At 54.3% G+C, this 19,809-nt stretch overlaps 2 protein-coding genes across 5 annotated transcripts in view; one reads left to right on the top strand and one right to left on the bottom strand.

The window, feature by feature from the left end:
• Nf-YC (nuclear factor Y-box C) overlaps positions 1–19,809 on the bottom strand; it is a 53,780-nt gene that overhangs the window by 24,060 nt on the left and 9,911 nt on the right. The gene's annotated exons all lie outside the window — the stretch shown is intronic.
• Positions 253–19,535, top strand: LOC119105899 (HBS1-like protein). Of its 4 annotated transcripts, XM_037229462.1 has the most exons (16): positions 253–321; positions 2,504–2,581; positions 2,866–3,023; positions 3,519–3,756; positions 7,087–7,203; positions 11,321–11,410; positions 11,827–12,001; positions 12,335–12,423; positions 12,842–12,986; positions 13,494–13,606; positions 14,244–14,360; positions 15,622–15,855; positions 16,541–16,717; positions 17,963–18,162; positions 18,797–19,042; positions 19,351–19,535. In XM_037229462.1, exons 2-16 carry the CDS (start codon positions 2,539–2,541, stop codon positions 19,357–19,359), a joined length of 2,151 nt encoding a protein of 716 aa, XP_037085357.1. In that variant the 5' UTR covers positions 253–321; positions 2,504–2,538; the 3' UTR covers positions 19,360–19,535. The 4 variants fall into 4 exon arrangements, with proteins under 4 accessions (XP_037085357.1, XP_037085354.1, XP_037085356.1 ...); XM_037229459.1 differs by having other exon boundaries at positions 18,797–19,535; XM_037229461.1 differs by lacking the exon at positions 253–321 and adding an exon at positions 342–761 and having other exon boundaries at positions 18,797–19,535.

Raw genomic sequence — 19,809 nt, 5'->3', positions numbered from 1 at the left:
CTGAAATTGTTCAAAATCGACTCGTGTTACTTAGTTTGTGAAGCCCTGACTCACCCCGACCCCGTTCCGTTTTGCGTATGTGTCTACAGTATCCAGGTGTTCCAACCATGTCACTTTCGTGCTCGACATGCGTATTTACTGTGCGCCAATCCTGCGTGTACACTGCCAGGCTCTGGGAGCGCGGGTAAAAACTTCTGAAATTTGGTAACTTTGCAGCTCAGTTTTGCCCACAGTGGAATTTTCATACGTGCCGGAATAAATTCGCGTTCGGCGTGGGTTTGGGTGTAATGCACGTGCGGCGAGAGTCCAGGCCAGATCAAGGTAAGAGTGTGTAAAATCAGCATAAGATTGATCACCGGTGTTAGAAATGTTTTGATGGGCGCAGTCGTACTAATTGATTATTTGCAGGGCGGTGTGTGCTTCTTAAGTCATGTTAAAATTCACAATCGTGCGACAAATTCTCATGACGTCAAAGGAAATGTTATACGTTAAGACACCGAAGCAAACACCGGATATGATGATATGAGCTCACTTATAACTTATAGTGTACTTTTCAAGTGGAAAAAACTGCTCCGAATTTCACGGTTTCTCTGTTTAGTGAATATGATCCTCAATGCATCATTGATTGTGTTATCATACCTTGCACAGCAGCTGTTGTATCTTGAAATGGGGTTCATGAATGCCAGCCGTTTATGACTCAGCATTATGTTTTTATCGACCTTAAGGCTTTGTTTACTGCATGACCTGTGGAATGGCTAGATGTGAATAATGTTGTTCAGTTGTTGATGCCTGGTTGACCTTGAAGGAGTGCATGTAACAGCCTGCACATACTTGTGGGTGTGTAGCTAAAAAACTAGAAGGATTTAGGTCATAAAGAGGGCAGGACTGTCAACTGCACCAAATGATCTTCAAGGTGGGTATTCCATTGAAGCCATACCCAAAACAATCATGAACACTTCCCCATAAATGGAATGCTCCATATATGAAGGCATTGAAGCAAGCATCAGATATAATGAAACAGGTTCACTCTTAATTGTTTGTTTGCTTTTAGGTGGATAAGAGTGCTGTAGATAATACCATTTATCTGTTCAGCAAGTATGATTCTCAAGATGCCATTGTACCTAGCATGACATTGATTGGTAGCCAATTGATGATCATTATGTCTTGAAATTGTGTGCATTTATGTGAGATTAAACAATTAACAGTGAGTGTGTGTCATTGAAATTAAAGGGGTTTAGCTGTGCGTAGAAGGGCAGGGCTGTGAACTGCACCAAATGATCTTCAAGATGGGCACTTCAGTTCAAAACCCCATACAAATACAGAACACCTCCTTTAAGGGTGTAATATGTTTGGCTTGGAATTGTGCCCCATGTCTGGAAATTTTGTCACACGTTTCCCCTGCCAGAAGCTTATCCTTTGTGTTTGCCTGAGAATGACACCATCATGGGTAGCAATGAGGAACATCATTATAATTGGAACATTGATCAAGAGCAAGCAATCTGAGGGGGGAGAGGTGGCATGGTGGTCTGCTAAACACCATCTGTTTTGCCATGTGGCTGTGTGACATCAGTGCACTGAATCAGTTTGTTGCATGCATCAACCATGGGCCAGGCCAAATTGTGTTAAATTGTCACAGTTTTCCCAGGTAGGAATGTTTTTGGAGTATCATTGTCCTAAATTACCTTTTCAGCATACAATTGCTTGGATAATTGGTGCTTTTACCACAAAAATTGATGCTGGCTGTACTAAGCTCAGCACTCATATTTACATTTTGTGTTCTAAAATTGTGGCAGTGGCTGTGCTGCTATAGCACACCCATTTGGCATAACATGCATATTTACAGTCTGGAAAACACTGAGTTTTCCCCATATTGCTGAGGGAATGCCTCCATGGCAGCTGGCGTTTCCTCTCAACTGCATGCAATGTCAAAAGCAATCAGAAAACAGTAAGGTTCTATCGATATGTCAGTGTTTAAATTGCATGTTTCAAAAACATGAGGTATGTTGCTCCATTCCCTGCAATATCTGCCCTTCCTGCCAGACTGAGAGACAGGCAGCACCACATAGCCTTAGATGCTGTTTGCATCACAAAGCCCCAATGACATGCATGCATGCATGCATGCACGCACGCACGCACGCACGCACGCACGCACGCACGCACGCACGCACGCACGCACGCACGCACGCACGCACGCACGCACGCACGCACGCACGCACGCATGCACGCACACACACACACACACACACACACACACACACACACACACACACACACACACACACACACACACACACACACACACACACAAATGCAGGTTTATCAGTCAACTGCATGTTTGTCAGCAACAATACCAACTTGATGGTCATGACAGTGGCAAAAGCTGTGTATTTTTAGTGAGAAATTAGCTGACTTGGATGCATGATCTTCCACCCATTCTTGATATGCCAGTGCATCAAACTCAGTTGACCTTATTACAGTGGTTTATGCTGTGGTCTGGTTTCAGCCTACTGAGACTGGTGTCAGACCACGCAAGACACCATGTCTCGACACCGCAATGTGCGTGGAATGAACTACGACGATGGTAAGCCTGTTGGTCGTCAATCTGGCGGGGTGCGATCTTTATTAAGAACGACTTACCCCAGTGTGGTCTTTTCACGCGCCCAGTTAGTTGTTTAACTGTATATGACATGGAAAGACATGAATTTCCATGCGAATAAGTTCCTCACACCACTGTGGTTATTCTCCCTTTAAAGATGAGACGTACCTTTGTCACGCCTGGCCCCTTAGTCAACCCACAAACTTAGATAGCCACGCACTTAGCTGAGAGGCCGGACGTTCGATGTGACGCTGGCTGGTTGTCCCCAGAATACGACGGCTACTATGACGTGTACGGCCACAGCGTGGACGACGAGTACACCATGTCGCCGTCGTCCGTAGAGCGCGAGTTCACGTTCGACCGCAGCCGACAGCACAACATGGACGCTTTCCTGCTGCACGACACCACCATCGCCGAGGAAGGCGAGGTGGGGCCCCCACTTGGGTAGCCCGGCGGCGTGGATTGACTCACAGTCGCCAGGGTATGGGTTCGAAACTCACCAGCGGCTGCGGTGCTGTGCTTTCATGGCGGGTGGCGATAAGCAGGTAAGATTCGAATTGGTGCAAGTGCCATCACCTTGTAAGCCCCATCCCTTGCATGTCCCTTCTTCGCTTGCGTCCACGACTACGGCAAAATCGCGACGGTACCCCCTGTAACAACGATGCGGTAGGGTGGCGGTGCCTCCCCCTTCCCCGTCCCGCCGTGATCCCCTCCCCTCCCCACCCCGCCTTCCGCAGGACGTCCCTGACGTCACTCTGCACATCCCCCATCCCTCTGCCCCAGAAGGGCGTCATCTCCGTTTGTCTCTCCAGTGTGCCCGTGCGTCGCAGTATGACGGCGCACCACGCCCTCCCTCCCCTGTCGTTGGCAGCAGCAGGGCGTCGTCCCCCGTTCATCCATGACACGTGGTCTTGCGCCGCAGGAGAGCGCCGGCCACCCGGCGGCCGGCCGCCAAGACTCGACCGGCCCCCTGATCCCCGAGCAGTTGGGGGACGAGCAGCGCGCGCGCCTCCTCTCCTGTCTGGACGCCGTGCGGGACGTGGTGGGCGAGACGGTCTCGGATCACACCATCGTGCGGGCCGTGCTGCAGCACGACTACAGCTGCGCCCGCGCGCTGGACGCCATCCTGGCCGGCGCCGTAGCCGGCATGCCCGGATCAGGTGGGCGCACGGCCTGTTGTGGGATAGGGCGCATAGCCTTCCGGGCTCAAGCGTCCATCTTTGTATGAGTGACTTCTGGCGTCGGTTTTTTTCGCGTTTCCTGTCTTGCAAACTTCAATATTGATCAGTTTCAGTAATGAGTGGGTGGGGAAAATGCCACGTTCTCTGACACTCATCAGGTGGCATGCCGTACAAACGCCTTCCACTCCTAGAGGGAACATTTGTTACGCCGTGTGCAGTTGACTAATTGTAGCATTTAATTGTGATTCATTTGTATGTTTAAAAGACGCCAAATGAATCATGTCAGGCCTTGTCCAGGTATTTCCTCACGGGTTGATCTTGTCTGCTAACTCGTAATTTGCAAACAAAGTATGGTGTATTTCATTGTTTTCAGACGCAAAGTCGGGCATATTATCCACCATTGTTTCCACGTGATCTCCGAAAATATGGCCGTAGTTCAGCGGCGATGAAAGGTCAGAATTTTTTTCCAAGGACATCTCCAACCTCTTGAGGGTCGTCAATGATGTCGCCGTTGACACATGGTTGGGTGGGGTTCGATTTGACCCTCTAAAGGTTTTTCCGGAATGGTTTCCGAACGGCATGGCGTAGCTGCGCAAAATTTTACCTAACTATGGACATTTGGATAGCGGATCGTTGGGCATAAAAATTTAGATATATCTTGTAGGGTCGCTGACCTACGACAGGTCAAGGTCAGGCCATGGGTTGAGCGAAGACGATTTCTAGGGAATCCTTCAATCTGATCTAACAACGGAATGTTAGACGAGACCGGACACCTCCGAGATAGTTTTTTAGGCAATACAAAAATTGAATGAAAAAAGTCCATCGACCAAGGGTCAGCTATGAAAGTTTGACCTAGGTCAACACCAACCTGTTTCATTACCATGGAGCTTGCTGTGTGAGGTAGTTTCTGGTACTCATCTCGATTTTTCGATAACAGCAACCGCATTATACATCTTCCATAGACTTATGATATGTCACGATAGGCCACAGACCTAAAATGGCCCAGATCAGCATTTTGTTTTTGGAATATACTGCTTCGCATGATGTTTGACGCTTATCTAAATGTGAAACGCAAAGCAGTCTTGTATGATTTCGGTCACTGTCACTTCCGAAAGGTCAGGCGTTTGACATAAAATGAGCACCGGTGTCTTTTGCCTAGATATCTAGGTTCTGGGGCGCTTTGGACACAAATCTAGTTTGACCTTGTTTGACCTTAATTGACCCGAAGGCCGTGACCCAGGAACCCCAAATTTTGACGCAAATGGGTTTACGTACAGGCCAACACACCTGTCAATTTGGTGTCTCTAGCTCTCTTAGTTTCTGAGATCGTAGGGGGATGAGATTTACCCGGCCACGCGGATGCATAGTAATTTTCAGCACCGGAAGTGGCATGCTCGCTCTCGCTTTGTCGGTAAATCTCCTTATCATGCGCCTAAGTTGCGTCATACATGCTCTACAATTGAATAAAATGATCAGGTTTGCCCACGCCTCTCGCTTTCGCTTTTGTTTTCTGGTCTTCCACAAATAAATCAGCATTTTGTCGATCACACCGAAAACGGTTTAAGGCCCGTTTTTTTGACGGGAATGGCCTCTTTGCATTCACCCCCCTCCAAGAACAGCTGGACTTTGATTTCCCGGTTTTCTTTGGGAGATTCTTTTTCGCTGCGCCAACAAAAATGCCATTCATGTCTCCGCAATTTTTGCTCTATGAAACTAGCGCACATCTCTCCGCAAACTCGTCCCACTCGGCTTGAGTCAGATTCAAGCTGAGAACAGGTCCGAACTTGGGTGTTTTTCCAATCCCATGTTCATTTGTCTATAGATCGGGAAATGGTCACTAGAGTGGAGGTCGGAATCTGTTTTCCAGCCCGGATACTGATCGCTACTGTTGGATGACACCGTGGTGCCTACCTGTGAATGAAGGCCGGAGTATTCGTCCGTCCTCGTGAGACTGTCATTATTCAACACGTTAAAGTACGTTGCTGGATAATTCGCTGCCAAATAATGCCCGTTCGGTCGCACCGGCCCACTCTCCAATAATGCCATTTTGGTCCCGCCCACTGTCCAATAATGCCCCTTCGGTCGCACCTGTCCACTCTCCAATAATGCCACTTTGGTCTCGCCCACTCTCCAATAATGCCCCTTTGGTCGCACCGGCCCACTCTCCAATAATGCCCCTTCCGTCGCACCGGCCCACTCTCCAATAATGCCCCTTCGGTCGCACCGGCCCACTCTCCAATAATGCCCCTCCGGTCGCACCGGCCCACTCTCCAATAATGCCCCTTTGGTCGCACCGGCCCACTCTCCACATCACACGCCGACTATCCGCATACTCACAGATAATAGTGGTCCAGAAAGAGTTGCAATGAGATAAGCTAGATTCGGGAGCGTTAAGTTTTCACTAGGGGGTAAAGAAAGAGAACAGGTGGCCAGTCTGATTCCACCGACTCTCACCAAGCAGACGTCGGCTTGTAGGGGCGTTTGTAGTTGTATTGGATAAGGTGTGGGGGCATCTTTGACATAAAGACAAACGCCACCCGGCCTCCGGACAATGTTTCCGTAAGAAGCGTGCATGATATAGCCGGAGGTGTGAAAGCCACATACATCTGTGAGTAGAGAATGGGTCTCTTGGATGCAAATCACATTGTGTGCCGTCTCCATAAGCACGGGCTCGATAGACGCCCGTCGCTATATTATGCCTCGCGAGTTCCATTGTTTTTGGGGGGAAAAACGTTAAGGAAATATCGTTACCAGGCGGACGCTACCCAGCCGGTATTCAGTTCTTTTGTTCTGGGGTCTGGGACGCATCCTGCTGCGCGTCAGTCCTGCACAACTAACCGTGACAGCCTCAAAACGCCGCGGGCAAGGACTGACCAGCCCGCACAAATCCCCTCCTCGCCCCTGAGAGGCGAGCTGTGCGAACAAAGAGGATACCTACCTAACAAGACAGAAAGTAAAAACACAGACAAAGGCACGTTTTCAGAGAGCAAAAAGTGCGCATTTAAATGAAACATAACACAAACCATAATCAACACAACACAAAACGCACATAAAAGTATATGATAAGTAATTGAGGTAGCAGAAATATGGAAATGAGGTACTAATAAACAATACATATCTGGATCCATTTTGTCATTCTTCCATGATTTGTGGTGGTGCTGAATGTCGGTGTTAACCTGACACTGCACCTGGTGCCGGAGATGAGCCGGTGTTCACCAGTCAGCCCCCAGTGACAGTTGGGCGCCGTGTTGCAGGCTCGTCCCGTGTTCGCCAGTCAGCCCTCAGTGACAGGTGGGCGCCGTGTTGCAGGCTCGTCCCGGCTCTCCAGGCGCGATTCTCTGGAAAGTCCGCCGACGGCTCGTGCCGTGGCCGAGGCCCGGCCAAGCTGCACCGAGCCGAGCCCAGACACCGCCGCCACCGCATCAGGTACGTTCGCTCCTGACCCGTGCCGCCTTAGGTGCGCTCAGGTGCGTTCTCAGGTACCGTGCACCATTGCAGCACCATTGAAAGATAAAAAGGATATAAATTGTGATTAGTTTTAAATCAGAAATAGCTGTCAACGCTTTATAACAGCACCGCGTTTCTTCCTTTCTTGGTAGCCCCAGAGTCTATCCCTAGTTCGTGACAGCTGCAGTTGTCGCGACCGCCGTCGTCATGACGACGGCGAAATCTGCTGAGGGCCCTGGTTAGCTGTTGAGTGTTAGAGCTGCCAATTTGAGCTGTTTTATTTCGAGCCTACAGGCTTAGTAGTGATACCACTTCTAGTATGAATAACGTCAATACAAAAGAACGTTCGGGGTCGGTCTAGCGGGCAAGGGCTTGCGTCGAGAAGAGCATTGATTGTAGTGTAAACCGGCGCGTCGCATAGGTTTTGTAATGCTTTTATTCCCAAAGACAACGTACACTTTGGAAGGAGCCACTGTGGTAAACACAACGGGGTTGGAATGAAAGCCATAATACAACGTTTTGTTGAATTCACAGTTTGTGAAGTTGCATTTATTATATATATATATATATATATATATATATATATATATATATATATATATATATATATATGATACCCTTGTTTGTTTTTTAAGAGCAGTACAAGCTTTCGTAGCACTCGTTCCTTTAGCACCTTGACAAATTAGTGCGTTACAAACGTCACAGAACACACGCACGATACAAAAGCAAGATAAATGATATTTATTCAGTCATATTCGTGAGTAGGGAGTCCGATTTTTCGAGATTTCGAGATTTTCGAGGATCCAGAACGATATTTCTCCTGCATGAGCGGCTTCTTCAGATCGAAATTGTGCGCTATCCAGAAATATTTCGAGAAAATTGGCAGTACAGATGAAACTGGACACGTCTGACCTAACAATAGGGGACAAGTACAGGGAGGACCGCATACTCCCTTGAAGTCTGTAAAGACAGGTCCTGTACTGTGATATGCGCTGAATTATGAGCGCCTAATGCAGTGTTCTAATTTTGAAATGTCCCTCATTTGCATGTGCGTGCCTGGCGGCGGCTGCTGTGATCATTCTTGGGTAAGGTAAGGCTTTGTCCGGGCCGCAGCCGGTGCTCCTGCTGCGGCCGACGGTCCCGCCGCTCGTGACCCAGCGGCGGTCGGCGCTGCCCGCTCCCACTCCGCTGCCGTCGGCGCGGCGCTCCCCGGCGGTCTGGCCAGCATGCCGCCGGCACCTCGGGACCAGGCCGGACGGCCGTTGGTGGCACCTGCGGCCACCGGTGGCGACCCTTTTGCACGCACTGACACCGCTTTGGACGGGGCTAGGCTTGGCTGGACGGGGCGGCCCTCAGCTGGTGCGAGTTCCCTGACGCAGATGGCATCATCTGTGGGACCTCACACAGCTGGTGTACCTTCCCTGAAACAGATGGCATCATCTGTGGGGCCTCACACAGCTGGTGTACCTCCCCTGAAACAGATGGCGTCATCTGTGGGACCTCACACAGCTGGTATACCTTCCCTAAAACAGATGGCGTCATTCGTGGGACCTCACACAGCTGGTGTACCTTCCCTGAAACAGATGACATCATCTGTGGGACCTCACACAGCAGGTGTACCTTCCCTTAAACAGATGGCGTCAGCTGTGGGACCTCGCACAGCTGGTGTACCTTCCCTGAAACAGATGGCGTCATCTGTGGGGCCTCACACAGCTGGTGTACCTTCACTGAAACAGATGGCGTCATCTGTGGGACCTCGCACAGCTGGCGTACCTCCCCTGAAACAGATGGCGTCATCTGTGGGACCTCACACAGCTGGCGTGCCTTCCCTGAAACAGATGGCGTCAGCTGTGGGACCTCGCACAGCTGGCGTACCTTCCCTGAAACAGATGGCGTCATCTGTGGAACCTCACACAGCTGGTGTACCTTCCCTGAAACAGATGGCGTCAGCTGTGGGACCTCGCACAGCTGGCGTACCTTCCCTGAAGCAGATGGCATCGTCTGTGGGGCCTCACACATCTAGAACTCCCTCCCTGAAGGCTGCGACTGGCGTAGCCGGCCGAGAACCGAGATCTGCTCCCTGCCAGGGCTCGGGGCCGGGGGTCCCCTCTCCGGGTGGCGGTGGAGGTGCGATCGACCTGAGTGCGGCGCTGCTGCCGGAGCCCCGTCCGAGGCCGCTCGGGCCGGGGGCACCTGGCGGTGCGGGACGGAAGGAGGCGTCGCTGGACGGCCGTGACACGTACGGCCAGCGCTGGCCAGAGGCCCTGCCGCCTCCCCCGCTGCCGCCGCTGCCGTCGCTACCGCCGCCAGTCGGTCTGTGCGCCGCGCCGTCGCCACTGGCTCGCAGCATGGCGCCGGCTGCGGCGCGCGGGCGGCGCCGACAGTTCTGGCTGTTCAGCGGCGCCTGGGCCCCGGGCGCCGAGCTGAGTCCGTTCAAGTTTGACACGCCCTCGCCCGACGACGAGGTGCTCGCCAAGCAGCGCCAGGTGCTGCGCAAGGTGTGACGTGGCGTGACGCTGGTACGGCGCGTGGTCCGTTCACCGGGCCGGGATGGACGGGGAGCGCATGGGGGCGTGTGGGGCGTCAAATGAACCTTTGATCAGTCGCGTGGGGCCGTGTGTGGCTTACGCTGCGGGGACGCTGTATATGCCGCGTATGCGATGCAACGTATTGTGGTGTTTGCTCAAGGGTTGACGTATGTTTTAAGCATACCTGCGCGATGTGTAGGGGGGGGGGGGCTGGGGCGCGGCAGGTATGGTTATTGGCCAGTGTAAATTAAAACACTGGCGTTTTCATTGGAAAATATTAAATCCAGTCTTCTGGAATTCATGAATTCATCATCACCGCTTTGGCAGTTGCGATGTACCATTTTGTTTCACTGTATGACAGAATATTTTACCTCAACAAATTTGAAAGTATTTTTTACTCACGGTCTTCATCAAGTGGGATACCAAGCCTGAAGCATTCTGTACTTAGTGCAAACGATGAACAGTAACATGCTGTAATTGATGTTCAAAAATCAGTCAGGTTAACGGCATCTGTAATTATTGTCTAGGCATGGTTTTTATTTCGTAAAGGAAGCATACAACGGCTGCACGCCTTCAGGCGGTGTTTCATGAATGATCGTTGTATCTCTGGCGTGAAAGCTGGCATCGTGGGTGGTATCAATAAATACAACATTTGTACATTCCTAACCTCATGGCCTTCTCGACGCCGGTCTAAATTGAGTTGGACTGGAGCATGCGTGTATCTGAATATATTGTTGGTAAGTACCCCAAGGCCCCAAGGCTGGCGGATCTGCCCGTTCATGTTTGAGCTTGTTGTAAACTGATGCGGGCGAAAAGCGTGGTTAAGTGCCCAAGGTTTCTGTGCATGCTAACAAATCTGACAGTCTTTTGTGATGCCATACGTCCGGAACAACTGGCGTGCTTCGTTGCGATATTGAAACAGGGTCATAATGAAGTCATGAATGAATGATTCTGTGTCAAGTAAGTTGTCTGAAATTGACGCATGAGTGTTACTCATTAACCGCTAGTTCGGTGTTTCCCAGCCTGTTTGGGTCCATTCTGCCTTAAGCACGGGTCGAATTATGACCCTCTCCCCTCGAACCACACCACTAAATTCGGGTAACATTTATGGTGTTCAATTTGTACAGCTTTTAAGCCATCATATTCTTATCTCGAATTATCAACAGGATCATATAGGCAAATGATCCATGAACGGTTCTCTACATAACGATTGTACCCCTGGTGTCACGCTCGTACGTGAACTGCCCCTTTGTCAGTGGGAACATCGCTCCCGTTTCTGGTATTTGGAACAGGTATTTTGGACTCTATACACGTGGTGCGTGACTACATATGACAGAACGATCCTCCAGCCAGTGTCCACCTGTGTACGCTTCCTGTACGATTACCCTTTTATGACGTCATGCTTTGGCCGCACTGCAATTGTTTTGAGACCCTGTTATTGCCGCCTTAGGCAATATCAGGGTCCTTAGGGTGGATCCGCTCGGCTGGGTCGTCCTGTGCCCTTGGCTCTGTAACCCGCAATGCCTCCGAATGCCGTCCGGGCCTGACTGGCGGACCGCTCCTTGCAGCGATGTTCCGGCCAGTGAAGGCAGCTGAGGTCAACTGTCGGCCCGCCCCCGCCGCCCGTGTCATCATTGGCTTCCAGGAGCAGCCGGCTGGTATGGCCTTGGGCGATGCCTCGAAGGCGTCTCGTGCGAAGCATGGGACAAATACGGCTCTGTGTGGAACTGTGCCGATCTGTCTGGTCACTGTGCAGTCTGGGTTATATTATGCTTGACCGAGCCATGCACTGGCGTGTAAATGCTGTATATGCGAGTTCTTTGAAGAATCTGGTAACTTGTTCATATATATATATATATATATATATATATATATATATATATATATATATATATCGTCCACTTGTCTTGACAGCCTCATAACTTAGCGTCCTTTCATCTGATTTGTTCTGGTATTGGTAGCAGGTGCTCGGCTCGTGCGCGACAGCTTGTGAACAGAAGCTCCATGTCTCAATCACTCAGCACGTTCTCCCGCAGTGTGTGACCCCTCGGCCCACCCTCCGCATCTGCTCCAGGGTCAGAGAAGGAGACGCCGCCAGCCGCCGCGTCGGCGCCGGCGCTCCCGGCGGAAGTGCGTGAGCTGCGCGGCGCCGCCAGCCGCTCCGGCTCCAGCTCGCCTCTCTCGTCCCGCCGCCAGTCGCCCGCGCAGTCGGCCGGCGCCGATACCGCCTCGCCGCGCACCCCCGCCTCGTACGTGGCCGGCGGTGTGCCGTGGGGCGCGCTCTGCTCCGGCGCGAGGAGATGAACACTGCACGGGCCGCGGTGGAGCGGCTCAGCTTATACTGTCGGCGCACATACTGTGACAGGCGATAGTTAGCACAGCCAGCTAGCAAGCTAGCCGGCTGCATGCGCAGAATCGTAAGCTAACGGGAGGCGCTGCGATCTTCTTTTCTCCCGTTATGTACTCGCTTAGGTGTTCACTGGGGCTTTCTTTGCACATGGGAGAAGGTGGGAGAGGGCTGCCGTCCTCGGCCCCATCGACGGTGACGTCTCGTCGGTGACACCATATCACGTGCTGTTTAGGACTCGGGACGCCCAGGCCGAGTACGACAAGGAGCGGGCGGGCGGCAAACAGCTGATCAACATGGTGGTCATCGGTCACGTGGACGCCGGTGAGTTCCGTCCCGATAGTGGCCCATCCCGGATCCTATGATGTGTCACTGGTTTCATTCTCATGGTTTGTCGTTTCCGCGGCGGGACGTCCACTGCTGAGGCGCGTCTTCCGTAATGGGCCATTCAAACTGGTAATGTTTTGGTAATGGGCCGTTGTCATTTGCGTATGCCTGTAATAACGCACTACGGCAATATTTTCGTAATGGGCTATTGTCATTTCCGTATGCTTTCATGCACAATGTACAATGCACATTTAATGCTAACATACACAGTGAATATTGTCTGATACACTGAAGTGTGAAGCTACATGTCAAGTAGGTTAAAACGATGTGCAAACTCGCTTGGGACTTGGGAGCGAAATAATGTGTTTCAGGCTGGCTGTGTCCACTCACATGGCATTCTTTCTTTCCTGAACAGGCAAATCTACTTTGATGGGCCATCTGCTCTGTCAACTGGGCTGTGTTAATAAGAAGGCCATGCATAAATATGAAACCGAGAGCAAGAAGATGGGCAAGCAGTCTTTCAAGTTCGCCTGGGTGCTAGACGAAACTGGCGAAGAGAGGTCAGTCCGGTGTTCCAGAAGGCGTGTCTTTGGTGGACAGTTTCAGTTTCCGTATTTTAAGGTCTGATCTTCACCTAACGAGTGATCCTGACCTCCACCCGTGGTTTCAGTGGCAACACTATGCTCGTGAATGATGTGCTGGCCTCTGTGGCGACCAGGCCACGCATGCAGGATGGTGCCAACTAAAGCGGGCGGGGGCACAGGCGTCCACCACTTGACGTCGATGAGGGGACTTTACTCTTCAGCTGGCATAGATTGCCAGTCAATCTGAAGCTTTTGAAGTCGCCGATATTGTAGCAAACGATAAATAGAACGTTCCACTCGGTCATTCAATTCGCCCCAGCAGATAGCTTGTTTGACGTAACTGATGAGATGGCTTGTCTGGCGCAACTGACTAATCGTGCCTCCAGTGGCACCCACACATTTCGGACCTAGTCCCAGCTCCATGTTCTACCCCAGCACCAACGTGACCCCGATCTGATCTCCCCTAACCTGTCACGACCCCAGAGCACGCGGCATCACCATGGATGTGGCCCACTTCAAGTTCGAGACGCCGCAGAAGACGGTGACGCTGCTGGACGCGCCCGGCCACAAGGACTTTATTCCGAACATGATCACAGGTAAGAAAGCTCCACTCCGGTCAGGGTGGTAGCCACCAGCCTATGTGCAGGGGTCTCAGATGGTCACCTGGTCACGCGGGGGGTCGCGTTCAACACGAACATCACCCCTTGCGTTCGTCTTAGTTCGCACCCCAGTTGTAGGAGGAATAATTTCGATGACACATGAGACGTCGAGTCTTAAGAACAGAGCAACGCGGTCTGGATATAAATTGCAACACAGGGTTTCAACGCTGTGGAAATGAGCACGACTGTCTTCCCTGCGGATGGCAGATGGTGGATGCAGTGCAATGTGTACCGCGGCAATAATCAATATAACTCATAAATGTCACGTGATATGTTGAAAACGCAACGTGCAAACTGACAATCTGCCATTATTAATTATTTTAACGATAGCACAACACTGCGTGATAACTCCGCTGTTATCTGACTAAATATGGAAGAGCCAGTCTTCCGGAGATGTTCTATATGCGCAGATACAGACCTGTATATCACGAGGGAGCGCGGCGCACTATGTCACGCTCCTGGTTACACATATGGATACATTAACATACACGTGTCTGCATCGGCACCCAAAACTGTCGGCAGCCCTGTGACCTCCGGATGACCCCGCCACCTGACGTGCCGTTGTGACCGCCAGGGGCCGCCGCCGCCGACGTAGCCGTGCTGGTGGTGAACGCCACCAACGGCGAGTTTGAGACGGGCTTCGAATCGGGCGGCCAGACCCGCGAGCACGCCATCCTGGTCCGCTCGCTGGGTGAGTGGGGAGCCGTTCCGGGTCAGGGTCACGTCTGGTCCGCTCGCTAGGTGAGTGGGGAGTCGTTCCGGCTCAGGATCATGTCTGATCCGCTCGTTGGCTGAGTGGGGAGCCGTACCGGGTTAGGGTCACGTCTGGTCCGCTCGTTGGGTGAGCTGGGAGCCTTACGATGTCAGGATCATGTCTGGTCGGGGTCAGGGTCACGTCTGGTCCGCTCGTTGGCTGAGTGGGGAGCCGTACCGGCTCAGGGTCATGTCTGGTCCGCTCGCTGGGTGAGTGGGGAGCCGTACCAGCTCAGGATCATGTCTGGTCCGCGCGCTGGGTGAGTGGGGAGCCGTACCAGCTCAGGGTCACGTCTGGTCCGCTCGCTGGGTGAGTGGGGAGCCGTTCCAGGTCAGGGTCACGTCTGGTCCGCTCGCTGGGTGAGTGGGGAGCCGTACCGGCTCAGGATCATGTCTGGTCCGCGCGCTGGGTGAGTGGGGAGCCGTACCGGGTCAGGGTCACGTCTGGTCCGCTCGCTGGGTGAGTGGGGAGCCGTACCAGCTCAGGATCATGTCTGGTCCGCGCGCTGGGTGAGTGGGGAGCCGTACCAGCTCAGGGTCACGTCTGGTCCGCTCGCTGGGTGAGTGGGGAGCCGTTCCGGGTCAGGGTCACGTCTGGTCCGCTCGCTGGGTGAGTGGGGAGCCGTACCGGCTCAGGATCATGTCTGGTCCGCGCGCTGGGTGAGTGGGGAGCCGTACCGGGTCAGGGTCACGTCTGGTCCGCTCGTTGGGTGAGCTGGGAGCCTTACCATGTCAGGATCATGTTTGGTCGGGGTCAGGGTCACGTCTGGTCCGCTCGTTGGGTGACCCGGGAGCCTTACTAGGTCAGGATCATGTCTGGTCTGGGTCAGGGGCATATCTGGTCCGCTTGATCGGTGAGTGAGGAACCGTGCTGGGTCAGGGTCATGTCTGGTCCGCGTGCGGGGGAGTGGTGAGGCGCCGGTCTTGAGATTCTCGAAGCGGGGCGAAACATGGATTTTGGCGTGCCAGACTGCCAGAATGGAATCAAGACCGGTTTATGTTCGTCCCACACGGCATGCGGTCTTCAAGGGGAATGATTTCGCTGTAGTATATTGTGAAGAAATAGCCAGGCCATTCTGTATGGCCAAGTGAGTTGCGTTCGCCAGCCTAGCTCAGTGGGCGAGTCTTCTGATGATGCCACCTCCGCCGCTGGTCGTGACGCCGACGCGTGAGCCGCCGCCACCGCCGCCCTGCCTCAGGGGTCAGTCAGCTGGCGATCGCCGTCAACAAGCTGGACACGGTCGACTGGTCTCAGGCGCGCTTTGACGACATTCGGACGCGGCTGGGCGCCTTTTTGCGCTCGGTCGGCTTCCGCGAGTCCGAGCTGCGCTACGTGCCCTGCTCCGGCCTGACCGGCGAGAACCTGACGCAGCCGGCGCAGGAGCCGCAGCTGCAGGCCTGGTACAGCGGCCCCACCCTGCTGCAGGTGATAGGTCAGTGTTGACACCGGCGGTCGCGTCACCAGCCCGTCATGAATCGTAAGCAGTGCCGGGCTGGCACCGCCACGCACGGCGCAGCGTGCCCGCGCGCACTGTACGGCACGTGTTTGTTTGGGCGGCGGACGAACACTCACCGGCGTGGTTCGTCTCGGCGGCCCCCCGACTTGTGTGAAGCCTCCCCCGCCCGTCGTACCGGCTGAGCCCGTGTGTGGCTCTGGCGGTCACGCCCGGTGACGTCAGTGGCGTGGCTCCGGCGATCACGCCCGGTGACATCTCTGGTGTGGCTCCGGCGATTTCTCCCGGTGATGTCAGTGGTGTGGCTCTGGCGATCACGCCCAGTGACGTTAGTGGTGTGGCTCCGGCGATCACGCCCGTTGACGTCAGTGGTGTGGCTCCGGCGATCACGTCCAGTGATGTCAGTGGTGTGGCTCTGGCGATCACGCCCAGTGACGTCTCTGGTGTGGCTCCGGTGATATCTCCCGGTGATGTCACTGGTCCCGATGCTGTATCATCTGGCTGGGGCTGTGGCCGCGAGTTCAGACCGACACTCATACGGTGTCACCATCCCGTTCGGATGCGTCCGGTCTGCCTGATCGCCTTCCGCGGTGCCGCCGCTCACTCCGCCAGAGCTGGCGTGCGTCTGCCCCGCTGTGTGACGCGGCCTGTGTGTCGTGGTCAGACGGCTTCCCAGCGCCGAAGCGGGCCGTCTCCATGCCGCTGCGCCTGTTCGTCTCGGACGTGTTCAAGGGCCAGCAGCAGTCGGGCCTGAGCATGGCTGGCCGCATCGACTCCGGCATGATGCAGCTGGGGGACCGCGTGCTGGTCATGCCGCACGGCGACACGGCCACTGTCAAGGGTGAGGACGCTGGCGACGGCGGCGCTACGGGGGGCGCGGTAACGGTCTGGTGCGATACGGTGGTGTTTAAGTTCGGATCGGGGATGGCATGGTTTGCGGAGAAGTGCTGCAGAAAGTGCTCAGTCAAGAGGGGCCAGCAGCGATGCAGGTTCGCTATGCGCTACATTCTGCATGACTGTTACCTTAAGTGAAAGGGAGTGGTTTGGACGTTGTCAATCATGAACCATCTTTAGCCAACTTGGTCGGAAAGCCGCGATGCTGTAAGCAATATGACCATCTGCAATATCTGAAAACGAATGAGGAAAGCAGCCGCAAGCCATAAGCCATGTGCGTAGCTCCCATACTGTCACGTTTAGCCTGTTTGTGGATTTACGCGCCAGTGATTGGTACCTTGGTGCGAGGTGCGCGGCACAAGCCGTATCGCTCCAATTCAGACGAGTCCAGACGCTCGTTAGGATGGAATTCATCTGGCCCACCGGAATTGTTCTTGATAAAGCTGCTTTCGGCAGAACATGTGGGTGCGAACAGTTCGTGGGAAATAATGGTAGCGTATGAACCATGCCTTCAGTTGTTAAATATACATCATCGTATAGTAGTGCAAGTGTTGTCGAAAGCTGGTGTTTTTGCGATACACGCTTGCAGCTGACCGCACGTCAGAACCGACTGTAAGTTAGAGCCGACCGGCCAAGCTTTAGGGAGCCGAAAATTATACAAATGGGTGAGGTATTGCTTTGCACGATATCGGTACGCGTTTGGATCGCGTTACAAGCGGTCGCGGCTGGACCCAGTCCTTCACTTCAGACAGTTTTTGAAACTGCCCCCGGACGTGGGACTAACCCTCAGGATAGCACGTCGTCTCCTCTTGCTGCACTTCTTTGAAATAATGCTCCCTTACGTGGAAACGACGTCACGATAGGCTTTCCGACAATCGCCCTGTCACGAATTCTAAGCATTGTTGGTGACGTGGCGAGTGTGCCTGTGTATTCCCTATCCGCTCCAACTGATAAGCCCGTAATCGTGCCGTGTCCCGGCCGCAGCCGCCGAGCAGCAGGCGTCGTCTCCCAGTAACCGGCGGGCCTTTTGCAGACGAGTGCCACTGCCGCTAAGGCCCATTCGTGTCGCTGCATTCTCTTTCAAACCGCTTGCATCTCCAGGCTGTGTGCCAAGACTTGAGCCCCGACCTCCCTTTAACGTCAACGCCACACCACCTGCCCCGCCTCTGACGCTGGTCCAGCGCCTCTGCAGGGCTGGCAATCGACGAGATGCCTGTGCAGTCGGCGTTCGCCGGCGACCACGTGACTGTGACGCTGTCCAGCGTCGACGCCCAAAGCCAAACAGTGGGCGTGGTGCTCTGTGACCCGGCCCGGCCGGTGCGCGTGGCCACCAGCGTGCAGGCACGCATCGTCATCTTCAGTATCGATCTGCCAATCACCAAGGGCTACCAGGTGAGGGAAGGGGACTGGGGGCGGTGGTGATCACGGGTCGGTGCCAGCGCCGTTCCGGAGGTGGAATGTGCTGAGGCATTCTCATTGGTGTGTGTACAAGATGTGTCTGTACGAATTCGCAGTCGGGTACAGGAATTCTGACAGCGGGTGGACCGGTCGCGTTTCTAACATCTCGGCCGCACGGATGGCGAGCGGACGGGCTGATGCGGGTCGACCGCCCGGCCCTGTTGCTGTGAGACCGCGCCGACCGCTCGCCGCCCGCCGCCCGCCGCCCGCCGCCCGCCGCCCGCCGCCCGCCGACTGCCTGCCGACCACCTGCCAACCGCCTGCCGTGGCTTGTGGCGTCGGTCTGCCATGCCGCCAACGCTGCGCTTGCTTGCCACAGTGGCCTGTTCGTTGCGGAACTCGCCTAACGGAATCACCGCTGACCCCGGCGCTGAGGTCGGGAGCGGCCCCACGCCACGTCCTGTTGCCATGCCATGCACCACGTCCTGTTGCCATGGTGGTGAGTGGATTGCCAGCCGGTGGGCGATGTGCGGCCCCGGATCGACAGGTCCCGGGTTCGTTTCGCGCCGCGGGCAACACTACTGACTCCCTGCCACGCTGACCGTCCGTTCATGCGTGCTTCTGACAGGTGGTGGTACACTACCAGTCGCTGAGCGAGCCGGCTACCGTGTCCCGGCTACTCTGTCAGCTGCACCGCTCCTCCGGGGAGGTGCTGAAGCGGCGGCCGCGCTGCCTGCCGGGTAACACCAGCGCCGACGTCGTCATCACCTTCCAGCGGCCCGTCTGTGTCGAGCTCTACAAGGATTTCCGGGAGTATGGCCGACTCATGCTGCGGGTGGCCGGGCACACGGTGGCAGCTGGACTCGTCACCGAGGTCAGCAGTGGCAATGGCGCCACCTGTGGTTCACTCTCCCGCTCCAGTAACGTGTGTAGCGTTGTCGGGATGTCGGCTAGGTAGCTCCCCAGCGGTTATGAAGCGCCGGGCCGCTGCGTAGGAAGAGCCTGTACTGAAGTTACACTGTTCGCCACGTTCAGTACCTCCCGCCGCGCTGGCCCGCTGTGCCGAAAGACGCTACGCTCTGGCGTGCTATGCTCGAAGTGTGACGTCGATCCAGTGGATGGCATCATCTGACGGCGTCCCCACCCTGCCCGTCGCTCAGCTGACCGCCGTCCGTGTTTCAGGTTAAGTGACAAACGCCTCTAGTACGAGCCGCCAGCGCGGCGGAATGGGAGCGGCGGCCTATTTATATTATTTGCGGTCAGCGTGCCTGAGGTGATCCTGGTGTCGTCTGTTTTGCAATGGACTTGGGTGGGGCCTGGCCTCGTTAGCTAAATATTGTCTTACAATATACACCTCAAAGCTTTTACATAGCGTTTGATGTGCTGCTGCTCTGTTACATTCACCTTGTTTTCGAGTGATGTTTTTGAGTGAAGCGTGTCTCCGCGGGCTTAATCACTACATAACCGCAGCCGCAGCGCTCATCGATTTCCTCTGGTTCGTTTATCGCACAGTAGAGATGACTTTGTACATGTTTGCACGTTGTTACATCACAACGTTCCCCAGCACAGCGCACTCGCCCTCGCTCGCGTACACACGCGCACACAACCAAATGGTGTGATTCCTGCACATGTTATAGCAGC

The sequence above is a fragment of the Pollicipes pollicipes genome, unplaced genomic scaffold (genome assembly GCF_011947565.3).
Source record: "Pollicipes pollicipes isolate AB1234 unplaced genomic scaffold, Ppol_2.1 Scaffold_6138;HRSCAF=7277_pilon_pilon_pilon, whole genome shotgun sequence".
NCBI classification, from domain to species: Eukaryota; Metazoa; Arthropoda; class Thecostraca; order Pollicipedomorpha; family Pollicipedidae; genus Pollicipes; species Pollicipes pollicipes.
Note: the sequence above shows the minus strand (reverse complement) of the source record. Positions and strands in the feature narration are given on the sequence as shown.